The 14251-nt window shown below is 43.7% G+C and overlaps 1 protein-coding gene across 1 annotated transcript; it reads left to right on the top strand.

The window, feature by feature from the left end:
* Positions 1–2224: 2224 nt before the first annotated feature.
* On the top strand, positions 2225–9710 carry gng4 (G protein subunit gamma 4; the record flags this gene model as incomplete). The annotated part of the gene is made up of 2 exons (XM_083774565.1): positions 2225–2326; positions 9582–9710. 2 exons carry the CDS (start codon positions 2225–2227, stop codon positions 9708–9710), a joined length of 231 nt encoding a protein of 76 aa, XP_083630691.1.
* Positions 9711–14251: the final 4541 nt, after the last annotated feature.

Genomic DNA, 14251 nt, shown 5'->3' with positions numbered 1-14251 from the left:
TAGCCTCCTTCAAGGAGGACTGGAGGCTGCTGGTACATGGAATGGCTCCTTAGCCTCCTTCAAGGAGGACTGGAGGCTGCTGGTACATGGAATGGCTCCTTATAGCCTCCTTCAAGGAGGACTGGAGGCTGCTGGTGCTTTTTGGGGCCTCTGAATGCAGCGCTTCTCAACCTTTACTGGATGATCAAACACTGGATTGAACACTTGAACATCCCAGAAGCTTTCCCAGCACGGCTGCCGTGTCGAGTGGTATAATAAGACGGCTGAGCCGCGTGCGTTTTCAGAGCATGTTATGATCAATGGACTTGGATCAATGGAACTAACGTAGTACACAAGTTCCTATTTTTCAGTTTCACAATAAAAAGGTTTATTATCTACCGGTATTATCATTATTTTCTCCGTCAGGCCGAAGGCGTGGGGAGAGAGTATGTATTGCACTCGCGTCCGTGGGTGAGTCTGTCTTGTGTGTGCGTCCGTCCGTGTACAGCTAATCTCCGGCAACGTTAAAACCCGGTCGATGCCAAATTTTGCACACAGACTCCCTGGATGCCAACGATGAACCTCTGCCCCACACGGTCTGTTATAGCGCCACCAGGAGGCTGACCTTTGTGAAATCGTTACACACTATCTTTATAGTCATGTGTTCAAGACGGATCTGTCCGATATTTCATATTCCATCCTAATTGGCTAACATTGGCTTTCAAAGTTTGCAGGATTGTGTGTGAGTCCGTCCGTCCGTCTGTTAACCCGGTCGATGCCAACTTTTGCACACACACTCCCTTTATGCCAACGATGAACCTCTGCCCCAAACTTTCCAGAATGGCCTGTTATAGCGCCACTAGGAGGCCGACTTTTGTTCAAACACATCTTTTGATATTACTCCTCCAGATTCTGTCCAAAGATCCTGCAAATCGTTAAACAGTATCTCTATAGTCATGTGTTCAAGACGGATCTGTCCGATATTTCATATTCCATCCTAATTGGCTAACATTGGCTTTCAAAGTTTGCAGGATTGTGTGTGCGTCCGTCCTACCGCCTGTTAAGGAGCTTTATGTGTCTCTGGCTGCCTGGCTGGCTGTGTCCGAGCACGAAAATAGAATTTAGTTGGTTTTCAAAGTGTCACTGTTGTGCAGCCTAACACACACATACAGTACATATTAACTGTATATATGATGATTCCAGGTGTATCAGTACAGTACAGTAGAGGGACCCCCTGGGGACCCCCACACGGTAACTCTGTCATTTCTCAACCGTTTCGGACACGGGGCAGCTCGCCGGAACTGGCCCGGCCCCCTGGGTGCGTTCCTGGGGGTCTGGAAGTTCCGGGGACCCCCCCGGGGACCCCCACACGGAGTTGCACCACACTGTTATAAATGTGTTTGAGTTTGGAAGTGCTCGTTGGATATCACTCAACAGCCCTGCATGTGTACCACCTGTTTTGAATTTGCACATCACGCAGGAGGCAGCAGGATGTTGCTTTACAGAAAACGAGTGCTTCCAAACTCCAATGGTACATGGTCACGGCCTGCATATAGTCCAGTGGTTCCCAAACTTTTTCCTGTCAAGGACCCCCAAATCAACATTTATTAGGCCACAGACCCCCCCATTTGAAAACATATACCAGTGACCCCGATAAGGGAGTATTTTTACGGCTCTAGCAGTGTTTCCGAAACATATTAATTTCATGGAGTTTCACAGTTTCACACGCATTATGATACGGACCCCCGGTTTAATGGCATTTCTATCTCTGGGACCCACCCCAATTTATATTGTAAAACCACTGTTAATTTAACTCTGAGAGTGTACAAATATGTACACTCTCAGAGTTACAGACCCATAAGGGTCCATTCGGTTCCCAACTATCTCTAATTGAGCTAGGTACCCCCTGGAACTCCCTCAAGTACCCCTAGGGGTCCCCAGACCCCACTTTGGGAACCCATGATATAGTCAACTGTTTTTAACCCATTTAGTGTGAGCATTATGTTGTGCTTTAACTATTGAAAAATAGCAGATCTACAAGCTCATAGCGCGCCACCGAGTGGCGCGCTACGAGCTTGTAGGTCTGCTATTTATTTATTTTAATCAAAGAACGTCTGACGTAGAAGACATTTTTAGAATCTGATCTCAGGTCAGAATGGAAAACTGTCAGGATGTAGAAGACATTTTTAGAATCTGATCTCAGGTCAGAATGGGCTAATATGTGCTTCTGTGCTTCCGTTCCAGCATGAAGGACGGCAGCATCACTAACAACAGCACCGCCAGCATCTCCCAGGCCAGGAAAGCAGTGGAGCAGCTGAAGATGGAGGCCTGCATGGATAGAATAAAGGTACACTTGACTGTGTGTGTGTGTGTGTGTGTGTGTGTGTGTGTGTGTGTGTGTGTGTGAGACAGAGCATGCATGTGTACCTGTGTTCAATGTCACTAACCATGTCACTCCATGCTTTAGATGACTTGAGTAAATACTATTTAGTCTTTATGTCTGTATTAATTTGTGTCCAGCGGTACAATCAATCAGTATGGTTTGAAGTCAAACAGAATTATGTATCATCCTAAATTACATTAAGGGCTTTCAGTTTAGCACAGAGTCAGGTATCTTAACAGTGTTTTTCTGGATAAATTACCATCAAGACTGGACCGAGAAGCCACACCATTATTATAGTATACAGTATCACTATGTCTTGTAGTAAATAGCATAGTGTGTAATTAAATAGCTTTATATTTGTATTTTTTATCTAAATTGTAGTTCGACCTCTACCTCCAAAGCCACTGCCACCCCAAGTTTTATACCCATTAGAAGCCGGTTTAAATTGAACCAATTTAGGTAACAGAGGTCATCAGATTGTGAAATAGGTATTCAGAAAGTATAATAGACACAACAATGAGACAGAGACCACAACTCAGATCTAAAAGTATATTTTAAGTATCCGGATATTGGTGCCAAACCTACATGTTTACAATGGAACACTCTGTCTGACTCCCAGAACAACATACATACGTTCACACTTCATATACCCAGTGCAACAGATTCTGTAGAAAGTGTGTTCTCTTGAACAGAACACAACAGTAACAGGAACAATCCCTTTGACCTACAGTAAGTGTCATCTGATATAATAACTGGTCTGAGAGAAAACAGACCAAACCAAATCAGTCAGATCTTAACTCTACAGCTGTGCCACAACTTTGCTGGTCAGTACACAGAAAAACCTTCCACAATGCTTGTATATAGAGACTGAGAGAGGATTATAATTTGTGTATTTTTAAGTTAATTTAATGTTCTTCTTTGGGGTAGAATAAGAATAGAATTATTTGACAACGTTTGCAATGTAATGACAGTGGTTGTGCAGAAGTTACAAAGATGGGCTTGTGACTAACGGGTCACTAGTTCATATTGCTGGGGGGAAAATATAAAATGTCTGGGCAAATGAATGAATAATGCTCTTCTTCCTACCCTCAATGATTGCCATAGCTAGGCGTCTGTGCAAGACACACTCAACTCAAAATTGTTCCATTGTAGCTACTAAATCTCCAGACTAGTTGTTTTGGACAACACCTCATGCTGTTGTCACATTTTAATTCTGACATAGGACGTTCCCGGTTGCCTTTAATGGTCTTAAATGGGGTGTGTAGGCTACTAATGCAAATGATTCTCCACGTGAACACGCCCCTGGCTTTCAGACGGAAATGAGGAAGACCAGCGATGCACACATATGAGAGATTTACACGCCCGTTGGTGAATCACACGTTTGTGTTATCGAAAACACGCACCACCTTTAGTCACTTTATTTAGGCACTATTTACGAACAGCTTAGTGAATCAGGGCTTATGTGTTGCTCATTACACCCTTGGAGAAAACCTAAATAACTAGAAATGCACTCTGTCGAGGTGCCAACTTGCACAAGCATACTGCCACTGTGTAATACATCACAAAATGCAAAACCTGTCCTTTTTAACAGTGTGAAAGATATAGCATTCCCAACCGCACTAGCTGTCATACACAGAACATATTCATGATGTTACTCCGCTCTGCGTTGGCCAACGGGGCTCACGTTGTGTGACAAACAGTCACTACATGTCTGTCACACTCCAGAAACCGTAGATGGTGTGTTAGTTTAGATCCACCAGTAAGAATAGCTTCTCTGGCACTATTTCAGCAGACTGGGGTATGAGAGTGTATTTGTGGACGGGCCATGACGCGATTTTCCCACAGAAAGGATGCTGAATGGTGACTGGAGTGTCACACAGAGAGAGACAAGATAGATACTGATAGAGTGGATGTTGCTGCTGCCCATCACTCTCTCTGACTGTGTGTGTGTGTGTGTGTGTGTGTGTGTGTGTGTGTGTGTGTGTGTGTGTGTGTGTGTGTGTGTGTGTGTGTGTGTGTGGGGGGGGGGGGGGGGGGCATGTGTGTGTGTCTCTCTCTCTCTCTCTCTCTCTCTCTCTCTCTCTCTCGCCTTCCTGTATCCCATCTCTCTTTCTCAAAAAGACAATTGGCCTGCGTCAGACATCTTCCTCTGCCCTCTATCATTTGTCTACCTGTGTTGGATCATTGTCAATTGTCTGAGATTGTCTAGGATTCTTTTCCTGCTGCAGTCGGTACAGTATATATAGCCAGTAGTGGCAGTAATATTAGGGTGTATTTGGCTGAAGTCCCTGCATGGTAGGTCTGGGTGGAAAGAGTGAGGAATCATCTGACTACAGTATGCCATGTCCCTGATTACCTTAGTGTTGATGTTCCCAGTTGAGTTGCAAGTCCGATTTCAAGTTACAATATCCAACGTCAGAAAGCTGCATGTGAGGTTGGAACGCACCATGCTTTTTGTGGTCGCAATGGGGTTTTTTGGGGTCAGTCACCTCCCCTTATATGCCTCGAAATGGTTACTCATTCATGTCATTTCAATCTCACTGGCCCAACCAATCACTGCTGTGCTGTGGGCTTTGTGAATTCACACTTTTTGTATAACTTTTTGGTAATTGTCTCCACCAGGCCGAAGGCATGGGGAGAGAGTATGTTTTTACACTCCGTCCGTGTGTGTGTGTGTGTGTGTGTGTGTGTGTGTGTGTGTGTGTGTGCGTGTGCGTGTGCGTGTGCGTGTGCGTGTGCGTGTGCGTGTGCGTGTGCGTGTGTGTCCGTCCGTCCGTCCGTCCGTCCGTCCGTCCGTCAGTCTGTTACCAGCTAATCTCCGGCACCGTTAACCTGGTCGGTGCCAAATTCTGCACACACACTTCCTGCATGCCAAACGCATTCCCAAACGCCATCCCAAACACATTCCCTCCGTATCAATTTAACCTATTTGATATCATCCTGTGCGTTCCCCTCTCAGACAGCGAAGGCGTGGTATGGCCCCCTTGAACTGTTTCCATGCACAGCCTACTATTTTGTGCAGCCAGAGGGCTGGTTTCATCATTTGATTGGAATTATGCTGCTCATGTGCTCGGGAGTGATTGCCTCTGGGTCCCGAAGCTGTTCTCTCAGCATTATATGCTGGGTTATGGATACTTACCACACTCTATCACCCCTACTACACCAGGGACGTGCACACATAGACATCAAAGGGCCCTTTTACCCGTCTGTAAAACAACTGCCCTCTCCAGACCACGAATGCAGCATTTACTATAGTTAAAGAGATGCAAACTGCCCTCCTCTCCTTTCCATGCCACATACCGGAAGGCACCATCCAAATCCATGTTGTTACACACATGTTGTCCACTAGCTAAAGAGTGCTGGGTTGCGCCCCGAAAATAGCTGATCTACAATCTCTGCGACGCGGTTTTGAGCTTGTAGATCTGCTATTTTCGCAATTTTTTGTCCAAAAGTGCCCTCTTACGGGAGTGCAGCCCCTGCCCCTCTAACGCTCTCTGCACGTCCCTGAGCACAACACAAGGTTGTGTACATCATGGAAACCCTCCCTCTCTACTAAGTAGATCGAAAACGTGATTATTCCCAACTTCAAATCGGGGGTTAGGGGTTAGGGCCATTACAACAATGACTCTGATTTACAGTATTTACAGTCTGTTTTTAGTGTACTTGACACAATCACTCTTCCTATACACACTTTTCATCGACTCTATGTTGTCACTCGATGCTCCCACAAGCAAATAAAACAATCACACTCGTGTGAAGTGAGGGGCGCCCACTGTGGCTGCCACACAACGTTGTGTGTGTGTGTGTGTGGGGGGGGGGGGGCATACATAAAGCAAACACAAAAAATAGGCTGCAACTTCCTCATGCCGGGCCTTACTTGTGGTCTTTTAGTGGCGTAGCATCGTCATCTTCATCCTTGCCCACCTTGTTCAAGTTCTTCTCTATTTTCCTGGCCGGTGAGTTCTTAGCTTAAAGTCAAGAGACCGTCGCCATCGTACCGTTGCTCATACTCGTCATCGTCCCAGATCATTTCCACTGTCATACTACTGTCATACTACTGTCATACTACTGTCATACCACTGTCATACTACTGTCATACTACTGTCATACTACTGTCATACTACTGTCGTACTACTGTCGTACCACTGTCGTACTACTGTCATACCACTGTCATACTACTGTCATACTACTGTCATACCACTGTCATACTACTGTCATACTACTGTCATACCACTGTCATACTACTGTCATACTACTGTCATACCACTGTCATACCACTGTCATACTACTGTCATACCACTGTCATACTACTGTCATACTACTGTCATACTACTGTCATACCACTGTCATACCACTGTCATACCACTGTCATACTACTGTCATACTACTGTCATACTACTGTCATACCACTGTCATACCACTGTCATACCACTGTCATACTACTGTCATACTACTGTCATACTACTGTCATACCACTGTCATACCACTGTCATACCACTGTCATACTACTGTCATACTACTGTCATACTACTGTCATACCACTGTCATACCACTGTCATACTACTGTCATACTACTGTCATACCACTGTCATACTACTGTCATACTACTGTCATACTACTGTCATACCACTGTCATACTACTGTCATACTACTGTCATACCACTGTCATACTACTGTCATACTACTGTCATACTACTGTCATACCACTGTCATACTACTGTCATACTACTGTCATACCACTGTCATACCACTGTCATACTACTGTCATACTACTGTCATACCACTGTCATACTACTGTCATACCACTGTCATACCACTGTCATACCACTGTCATACCACTGTCATACCGCTGTCATACCGCTGTCATACCGCTGTCATACCGCTGTCATACCACTGTCATACCACTGTCATACCACTGTCATACCACTGTCATACTACTGTCATACCACTGTCATACTACTGTCATACTACTGTCTAAAAAGTCAATTTCCTTCTCGTGCTTTACTGGTGTTGCCAACAGTCCAACACCGTCCTCATCCTCATCGTCACGTAGTCATTTATTGCACTAAACAAACATTAAAAGTCCATAGACTTGGCTGCGCCCCTCAAAAATCACAAGCACCGTTGTTTGCTTTTGTAGCCAAGTCACAGGGGTGGCATGCTGATGGGGGGGGGGGGGGGGGGGATGTTGAATTGTGGGGGCTTGCTGGTTTTTGGGAGTGCATGAATAAGACAAGAAACAAAGTCCATAGACTTGGCTGCCACAAGACGTCATGTCTGAAAGCCAGACGTTGGGAGTGTCTAGCGCCCCTCAAAAAGGCTTATTAACCACTTCCAACCTGGCGTCCCTATTTTGAGCATGTCATTATGCGAAATAGTGACAATAGCAGATCTACAAACTCACTCACGTTGTGAGCATGTAGATCGGCAACCTTTTGGCTATTCGCCGTACGACAAAGTGCATAACTTAAGTGGTTAAGAAAGTAGAGGAAGAAGCCGGCTCCCTTGGCCCGATTCTCTAAATTTAATTAAGAGAGATCTGACGAGGGGACGAGACAAGAGCCGTCTCTGTGTGGCTGACGGAGGGATCACCATATTCTCATTAATTGCTCAATCAGCCAAAGGAATGTGATCTGTGCTAATTAGAAGGCCCAGCTCTCTCCTTCCATCATGAGGCTGCACAGTAATTACAGTCGGCCCATGGTCCTATAATGACATACCGTGCACTACCGCTTTACTCCTGTGGAGTCCTACATGTACTTAATAATCTAATTGTTGTCCCTTTACTAAGACAATAATCCAATTAGGCTGTTTTCGTTGTGTAACAAGAGAGAGTGTTGTTATATTTCTTGTTTGCATTCAGTCAGGTCATTGATTGAATATGCGTCCTGCTCTATTGGGCACAACATCACTTATCTCCTTTCTAGGATTAATTTAGCTGCTATTTACATTTTGGGGGACGTTTTTATGCAGTTATGAAGGAAGAATTATAAATACTAGCTGGCTTGATGGCGGTATTGTTATGTGACACTTCTGTTGAACATGCTTTCAAACTATAATTTAGCTGGGGACCCCCTGGAACTCCCTCAAGGACCCCTGGGGGTCCCCGGACCCCACTTTGGGAACCACTGGTGTACAGTATGTGTGTACGGCTGTACGCCACTTAATAATTTGTTTGTAAATGCAAACAAACCAGTAATCCAGGCAATATATTAGTATACTACACTTGTTACACACTATTATACACTATTTAAATAAATGTAGGATTTAACTGAAAACTTGACCTTGTATCCAAGGACTGTCTAAAGAGGACGAGACGTGAAGACCGTACGGGCGACGCCATGTTGCTCCATGGAAGGAAAGAAACATGCGCAGTTGAGACCCAGGAAGCTGAAGGCGGAAGTGTTGGCTGCATATAGCCCATTGCGCATGTTTCTATCCTTCCATGGAGCAACATGGCGTCGCCCGTACGGTCTTCGCGTCTCGTCCTCTTTAGACAGTCCTTGCTTGTATCCAGGACGACGCTTGACCAGTCCCAGACTCTTCTCCCTTCTGGCTCCCAAACTGTGGAACAAACTCCCCATTGCAGTTGGAACTGCAGACAGTTTTATGCCGTAATCTGAAGACTCACCTTTTCAAACTCCACCTTAGTCCGTAGCACTTGATGTAGCATTTTTCCCTATAGCAGGCCATCCTTGTTGTCTCGGTGCAAAGGTTAAAATGTCATTTAGATAGCATGCTATTTAGACAGATACCAGGTGCCTCTGTTGACCTGGCATCCTATAGTTGGTAGTTCAGTGTACATAATAACCTTTTTGATATTATAATGTTTATGCTGATACTTGATAGGTTTTTAAAGTTTTTTTGTGGCTTTCGCCTTTATTTTATTATTTTTTATGGAGGGACAGACAGTAGGCTGACAGGAAATGGGGGAGAGAGATGGGGGGGGGGGGTGACATGCAGTAAAGGCCTTCGGGATCGGGAGTCGAACCCGCGGCACACTGCCAGACTGGATTACCAGCCAAGGTGCCTGGACCACTGATCCACGGCCCAGGCCTCATCACTAGTTCTTGTTTTACCTTGCTAGGTTACCGAGAGGCACCACAGTGACTACATTGTCTATGCCTAACCTTGTGTTTACCTTGCTTACTGTAATGCCTAAATTGTAAATTGTAAAATCCGTTACATAAGTCTCTGTTATACCTTTCTCTTAACGCAGGTATCCAAAGCGGCTGCAGACCTGATGGCATACTGCGATGCCCACACACGCGAGGACCCTCTGATCGTACCCGTCCCCGCCTCTGAGAACCCCTTCCGAGAGAAGAAGTTCTTCTGCAACATCCTCTGATGACCTGCTCTAGGTCAACAAGTGCAGGATCAGGCACAGCCGTTGCCTGGCTTCTCTCGTTTTCACCACACCTGAGAGCTACTGGCCAATAGGCGTTGAGTTAGATGTTGCCAGGTGGACACTGTTGTTGGTCAGCTTCTGTCCGGGTGGTGGCTGAAGGTTTTCGGGGGAGTCTAGCTACCAAACTGGCAACCCATGGAGCGTGTCATGTCTTGTTAAATAGGTTTTGTTATTGCTTTGTTATTAGAGAACAGCCTTGATCAGTGCTTAATGAGTTAAGAGATGCTTTTGTTTTGTTATTTCTTTTATCTTTCATCGTGCTAGCTAGACTTTACATGCCTCAGGAAACGCTAATCTGCCCAATCTTTTATAGTTTTAAAGATTTTCCCCTCTATCCTTTATCTAAAGACATTTTACCTTGTGCTTTATATTCATTATTATTATTATTATTATTATTATTATTAACTGTCAGTTCTGTCTATTCTTAGCAGAAGTTGTTATTGGTATGATAGATATGTCGAAACCTTTAATCTAAACCCTGTATGATTAATTTGCTATTCTATTTTAATTTGGTTCTAAATTGATTAAAATAAAATGTATCCATGCTGCACTTCAGTTGTGCAATAACATTCAAATGACAAATGGGGAGGGGAGAAAGAATAGCCTCTGGGTGGCAGCGTTGCCTCACATCATGAAGTATTTCAGTGAACGCAAACATAGAGCCAGAGATGATCGCCCTGGTACAAATACTGTATGTCCTGTACTTATTGAAGCAAAGGTGATTGAGCATGCAGTGAGCTGCACTTTCCAGGGTTATCAACCGTCGCACAACCCTCAAATGGAGAATAATTCTTGCTGTGCCTCCCTCCTCCCCCCACTCTGTGTGTTTATTAATTTAGCCACATGGCACCACGGGCTGTATCATGTACTGTACGTACAACAAGCCACATGCTAGCTCCACAAAATCTTTTTAGGTGTCGATCGTGTCATCTTGTTCTTCTTCCCCTCCCATATCTTCTAACGTCGTATAGTTTTGTTTTATGGGCATGTTTCCTGAGCCTGATTCGTCTTTTTTGCCTGTCCTTTAGAGTGAATGGCAAGGCCTTTGACCATAACGCCAAACCATGAGGCCTGCATGTTTCTCTGCTCCTCCTCGCTGGCAGCCCCCCTGTCTGTCTGTTCTTATATGAGGCCGTCAGTCTTTAAGCTTGATTCTATTACTTGGCCATGCGAAGGTGTTGCATGTGTGGAGATATAGCTTGGTCCGAAAGCTTTGCGCTCTGAGAGCTTGTAGATCGACTATTTTTGACGCTCGACACCTTCAAAGGACAGTATGTAAATGAAGCGTTAGAGTGTACAGTACGTTACATGTACAGTACGTACAGTATGTACAGTAAGTTACAGTGCCAACTCCTGTGAGAACAGTGTATTATTTACACTGGTATCCCGCAGCCTTTTTGTTTGTTTTGAAAAGAGAGAAAAAAACTAGAAAAAAGAACAGAGAAAAGCACACTCAAATATTTCCTTTAAAATCGTAGTTAAATACTAGCATTTGCTAATTTTTACAATGAATTGTTATGATCATAAATAATATAATTATTATCAGCAGTATTATGGAATATTCGTTGCACAGCACTGACTACTACGTACATGACGTGTAGTGCTACTTAAGCTTGTATGATACTTAGGAAGAAGAAGAAAAAACCCATTTATAAATCATGCAATTATTGATACTATCTTGGAGTCTTTTTTTAAAACAATGAAACAAGGGTCGGTTTACATGTTATGATCCCTTCTGTGGTTCAGGTTTTCTGCATCATTGGAACAATTTTTGATTTCTGTAACAGTTAAAGATGGAGTGCCGCGATTTTTTTTCCCCCACCCTAAAACATGATCATCAGGTATTATTGTTATAGGAAGGAGGTATAATTTTTTCAAAAAAGTGTACAGTATTTGTTAAAATGTTGTTTTTATGTGGGCACGCCCACCAGTTCATTAAGTATGCCTGGTTTGCCTGGTGGGTGGTGATGGGTGGTGATCCACCTGAACTTAAGCTGCACCCACAGCTGTAGTTGTATGATAAAGGGGGAGGGGTTAGGGGAGGGGCTGGTAGTGTGATGTCACTATATTACTGTTTATTTCATTGGCCCGTTTGACTGTCAAGGGTTCAGCCTCCAGGAAGAAACCCCAAATACAAAGTTAATACACCATTGCACATCAAAACGACTCCAGGGTGTCTGATGAAGTACTGTCACCTCATAGACACCTGAAAAACTGGAAAAATACAAAAATTGTGACACTCCATCTTTAAGAAGAAACATCTCCTGGTACTTGAATAGCCATCTCATTTAGGAATAATGCTCCTTTCCTACCGTGACAGTGACACCGAGACAAGAAATTGGATTCTGCTCAACCTGTTTTCAGGTCAATAATAATAATGTGTCTTTATTTCCTGTCTTAAAAAATATATATATAATAAAATAAAGAAGAAAACAAATACAACAACCTGAGACTGACCTCGGGACCCACTGACCTCATCTCGAAGATGGTGCCAAATCTCAAACAAGAAATATGAAGAAGTTCATGTATGGCTAGAGATGAAAATTGCATGGATTTATTTCTATCTATAACTGAGAGAAGTATTATGATATGAAAATATTGCCTCTTTGTAGTCTCCTGGGTGCTATCCTGCACACAATTCTCATTGGGGTCCAGATATGTTGACCTGTGCAGCTGTATTGATGAATGTTTTATTTTTTTGGAGGGGGGGGGGATTTCAAAAGCAGGTTTTGTCAACCCTTTGATGGATCAAACAAATTAAAGGAAACAGCAACCCAAAACGTGTTGCGTCTATTTCTGTAACATTGCACCATCATCTCTCTCTCTCTCTCTCTCTCTCTCTCTCTCCCACACTCTCATACACACACCATGTTAACCATCCATCAAACAGTACAGTGGAGACCTCTTGTGGTTAAACCATACCTGCCAACCCTCCAGCTTTTCTCCTCAGTTTTCCTTTTTACAAGAGGGAATGTTACTCTTATAAACTCCTCTGGTGTCTCATATTTTGTTTTAAAATCATGCTTTATTTTTATGCTATTTTAACAGGCTTAATAAAAAACACATCTTGCAGGAAGAGACAATGAGAGAGCTTTACAACAGAAGGCCAACTATTAGGGGACTAACTGTTAGGGCAACCCTGTCATCAGTCACAATGTGGGACTGGGTCTCAATTTGTGGGACGCCTGAAAAGTCTTGGAAATGAGGGACTGTCCCACGCAAAGAGGGACATGCATGGTCACCCTACTTTTAGGCCTACTCTCGATTGATATATATTATGTCTGGATAAACTGCAGTCACATATAGGCCTACAGTGCACAATATGTTCATATAGGTGCCTATATATATGGGGGGGGGGGGGAGCAAAAGGAATGCCCATAGCGGATGTACTCATCATAGGGATAGGGCAGTGGAATTAGGAGTCCTAATTGGCGGAGACCAATATTGGAAAATGCAGGTTACTGGTTACAGGAAAAATGGAGAGACTGAATGAAGGACTATAGTTGCACTGGAAAGTGTATTTGGATGGCTGGTGCAAGGAGAAGTCACCACGCTAAATATCATAACTGAAGTTGTGGACATTGAAGTGATGCACATCATGCAGCGTCGGAGAGGAACAGGCACTGTCAGATCAGTTACGCAACTTTTGGGAAATCAAATCCCTTGGAATCCACATGAAAGAAAAGCCGTGCATATCCACGTATACGGTATACCCCAAGCCACTTTTTTAGCCCCAAGCCACTTTTTCTAGTTAATTTCTGCACCTCTTAGGGCCCATTTAACCATATAATGCATTTGGATGGCAAAAATGGCAGATCTGCAAGTTCAGTGTCTTGAATGAGATGTGCTGTGAGTTTGCATAGGCCTATCTGCTATTTTCCAGCATAGGACCGTTGCACAGTGAAGTATAAACAAAGGCTTTAGGATTTATAAGTCGTTTTTAGAATCCTCATGGAGCATCCTCAGGGGCATATCCACGGATATCCCAAGCCGTGCATCCACGGATAGGCTATCCCAAGCCGTGCATATCCACGGCTTCCCAAGCCGTGCATGCCTATTCCCACTATAGGCTGATATGATGAGGAAGAAATGCCACTTGACAGTTTTCAAATCAGCCTCAGAAAACATCAGGTAAGTGATGACACCCATTGCAGAAATCTGCACGGCGTAGCACCTGGTAATTATAAAAGCCTAACTTAATTTGCTCACTTAATTAGTTGCATTAATTCAATTGCAAGTTGCAACACTGACCAATGACCATTAGGCCTCATAACACAACATGTCAGCATCAATGAGTTTCTACTCCCATCAATAGTAGAGATCAATGGCACCTTTATACTTTTATCTTTTACAATATCAAAGATAACCAAAAATCTAATGTAATATAGGCCTATACTACAAATATAATCGGATATGCCCATTACATTCCAAAGTTTGTCATAGACAAAGATTATAGGACGCTTATTATTTATTTTCTACCG

Source organism: Protomyctophum parallelum (genome assembly GCF_964188405.1).
Source record: "Protomyctophum parallelum genome assembly, chromosome: 10".
Lineage (NCBI taxonomy): Eukaryota > Metazoa > Chordata > Actinopteri > Myctophiformes > Myctophidae > Protomyctophum > Protomyctophum parallelum.
This window is presented reverse-complemented; position numbering and strand designations above follow the sequence as displayed.